This window comes from Gigantopelta aegis, chromosome 3 (assembly GCF_016097555.1).
Source record: "Gigantopelta aegis isolate Gae_Host chromosome 3, Gae_host_genome, whole genome shotgun sequence".
Taxonomy (NCBI): Eukaryota; Metazoa; Mollusca; class Gastropoda; order Neomphalida; family Peltospiridae; genus Gigantopelta; species Gigantopelta aegis.
Genome location: NC_054701.1, coordinates 42,098,005 through 42,101,081, shown reverse-complemented (window position 1 = coordinate 42,101,081; position 3,077 = coordinate 42,098,005). Strand labels below are relative to the sequence as shown.

Below are 3,077 nucleotides of genomic sequence, written 5' to 3'. Positions count from 1 at the left end.
CAAAGTCAGATTTTCATTGTATGTTTCTAAATCGTTTAATACATGAAAGAAACATGGCAGAAACTTGCAATTTGACACAGATAAACAACATTGACAGAGGCTGTTGTAACAGCCATCCAAGTTCCCAAGGTCCCGTTTGACGTCACGTACAGTCAGTAACGAGTGTGACCCCCATGAGAGTCAAGTACTGCCTGGCACCTCCTGCCCATCGAAGCAATCAGATGACGGATGACATTCTGTGGAATTGTAGCCCACTCGGCCTCCAAAGCGGCAGCCAGCTGTTGTAGTGTCTGAGGTTGGGGTTGTCGTCGTCGCAAACGTCTATCCAGTTCATCCCACAAATGCTCGATTGGGTTTAAATCTGGGGATTTGGAGGGCCATGGGAGAATATTGATGTTGTTGTTTGCTAGGAAGGCTGTGGTGATGCGCGCTGTATGAGGACGGGCATTGTCCTGCTGGAAAACAGTGTTGCCGTTGGCCATGTTGGGGACGACGTATGGGCGAGGGATCTCGTCCACATAGCGCTGTGCTGTCAAGTTCCCCCTGATGTGCACCAAGTCTGTCCTGGCGTTGTAAGAGATGGCTGCCCACATCATCACACTTCCTCCACCAAATCTGTCCACTTCCTGTATGCAATTGTGTGCAAAACGTTCACCTCTTCGGCGGTAGACACATGCCCTTCCATCCTGTTTGCGGAGCATGAATCGCGATTTGTCGCTGAACCACACGTGTCTCCATCGTCTTTGAGGCCATACCCTGTGTGCTTGACACCATTGTAGTCGAAGCTGTCGATGCTGCTGGGTTTAAATCACGCCTCTAACAGGACGTCTGGGTCGCAATCCTGCCTCTCGTAGACGGTTCCGGACAGTCTGGTCAGAGATCCTACGCAGTCCCGGTATTGCAGATTGAGTGGAGGTAGCCGTGGTCGTCCTTTGGCGTAGGTGGCGCAACCGGATGTAGCGATCCTGGGCAGGAGTGGTGACACGTGGTCTACCGGATCTGCGAAGGTAACGTGTTGATCTATGCGCCTGGTAGCAGATCCATAATCTTGAAATGGTGCTAGGGTACACATTGAAAAGCCTCGCAACCTCTGATTGGGATTCGCCTGCTTCCAATTGTCCGACGGCGTTGTTCCTCTGTGCTTCATTCAGTCTTAGCATTGTGAAAGCTACGCTGACAGTTTTAAACTGAGTACAGCTAAGTCCTAAACCCTGCACTTTTATAGGGCTTATTGTGCCTCTTGCACGTGCACACCATGCCGACCGTTCAAATCGCTGAATTGACCGCAAGTGCGGTTTTGCGATTGTTAACTTTTTCACACCTGTCTTCAAGAAACCGGCCTCGGTGGCGTAGTGGTTAAGCCATCGGACTACAGGCTGGTAGGTACAGGTTCGCAGCCCGGTACCGGCTCCAACCCAGAGCGAGTTCTTAAGGGCTCAATGGGTAGGTGTAAGGCCACTACACCCTCTTCTCTCTCACTAACTACTAACCAACTAACAATTAACCTTCTGTCCTGGACAGACAGCCCAGATAGCTGAGGTGTGTGCCCAGGACAGCGTGCTTGAACCTTAATTGGATATAAGCACGAAAAAATAAGTTGAAATGAATGAATGTCTTCAAGGTCATCAAATTCCGAACAACTTTGCTGGTGAAAATGCATTTGGTACGCTCCATTACACAACATACTTAGCGTTCGGAACACAATGTTTCCACACATCCATATTTATTAGGAAAATTTCATTTTTGCGTTACTTTTTTTGAAGAGTATGTATGGGGGGGGGGGGGGGGGGGAGCAACTGAGTAGTTAATAGTCTAAAACTCCTTAAACGGTTAAGAAGAGAATTGTTTTCTGGGGGGACTTCCCCCTTGCCGCCTCCCCCCGCTAACTATGGCCCTGGTTAAAAATGCCAGTCTCACTATATGAAGGCACTCTTCTACAGATGTTTTACATCAAATTAACAGTCCAAGTTTGTATAATATTTTACACAGTAGTAGCGGATCTATTTAAAAAAAAAAAAAAAAAAAAAAAAAAAAAAAAATAATATATATATATATATATATATATATATATATATATATATATATATATATTGGAAAATCCGAAGAATCAACCGGCCTCCGTGGCGTCGTGGTTAGGCCATCGGTCTACAGGCTGGTAGGTACTGGGTTCGGATCCCAGTCGAGGCATGGGATTTTTAATCCAGATACCGACTACAAACCCTGAGTGAGTGCTCCGCGAGGCTCAATGGGTAGGTGTAAACCACTTGCACCGACCAGTGATCCATAACTGGTTCAACAAAGGCCATGGTTTGTGCTATCCTGCCTGTGTGAAGCGCAAATAAAAGATCCCTTGCTGCTAATCGGAAAGAGTAGCCCATGAAGTGGCGACAGCGGGTTTACTCTCAAAATCTGTGTGATCCATATCCATATGTCTGACGTCATATAACCGTAAATAAAATGTGTTGAGTGCGTCGTTAAATAAAACATTTCTTTCTATCTGAAGAATCACTTCGGAACATTTGTCATTGGGCCCCATCCTAAATGGATTTCCTGGATCCGCCACTGTAAAGATTATCTTATAAACCACATAAGTTTATATTTTAAGTCCTTGCTCATGCGGCTAAATTAACTTACCATACCTGTGCAATCTCATCCACACTTCTTGTCAGAACTATTCAGAACTCCTTCACATTGCACGTTTGGGAATTCTGAAGAAAACACCTCGAACCTGATCTTGTTTTCTGTCTCAGAATCTAACATAATAATCAGAACCTCGTGTTTCAAATATGTCTGTTTTCATCAATGAGAAATATGTAACAGGTTTTGTTGTGAGAAACCCCCAACAAAAACAACATCGACATACAAAAGTACAGAAATGTTGGGATTTGTAGATTGCTGTCCATACCGCGTAGTTTGTTCACGTTTACCAAGTCTGTTCGTAGAGCACTCCACACTATCTTAGACTAGCAGAAATAGTTATATCCAAATTCACAGCTTTCAGAAAAAAACTAAAATTTAACCTTTAAATTTTTTTGAAGAAAACCCCCTGAAAAACAAAAAGAAAACTACATAATAAA

General features: G+C 44.6%; 1 protein-coding gene across 1 annotated transcript; it reads right to left on the bottom strand.

The window, feature by feature from the left end:
• Positions 1–396: 396 nt before the first annotated feature.
• Positions 397–1,745, bottom strand: LOC121366707. Its single transcript, XM_041491050.1, has 2 exons — positions 1,613–1,745; positions 397–1,323 (listed from the first exon to the last, which is right to left on the bottom strand). The coding sequence occupies exons 1-2, from the start codon at positions 1,672–1,674 to the stop codon at positions 804–806; spliced, it is 582 nt and encodes a 193-aa protein (XP_041346984.1). The 5' UTR covers positions 1,675–1,745; the 3' UTR covers positions 397–803.
• Between the last annotated feature and the right edge of the window lie 1,332 nt (positions 1,746–3,077).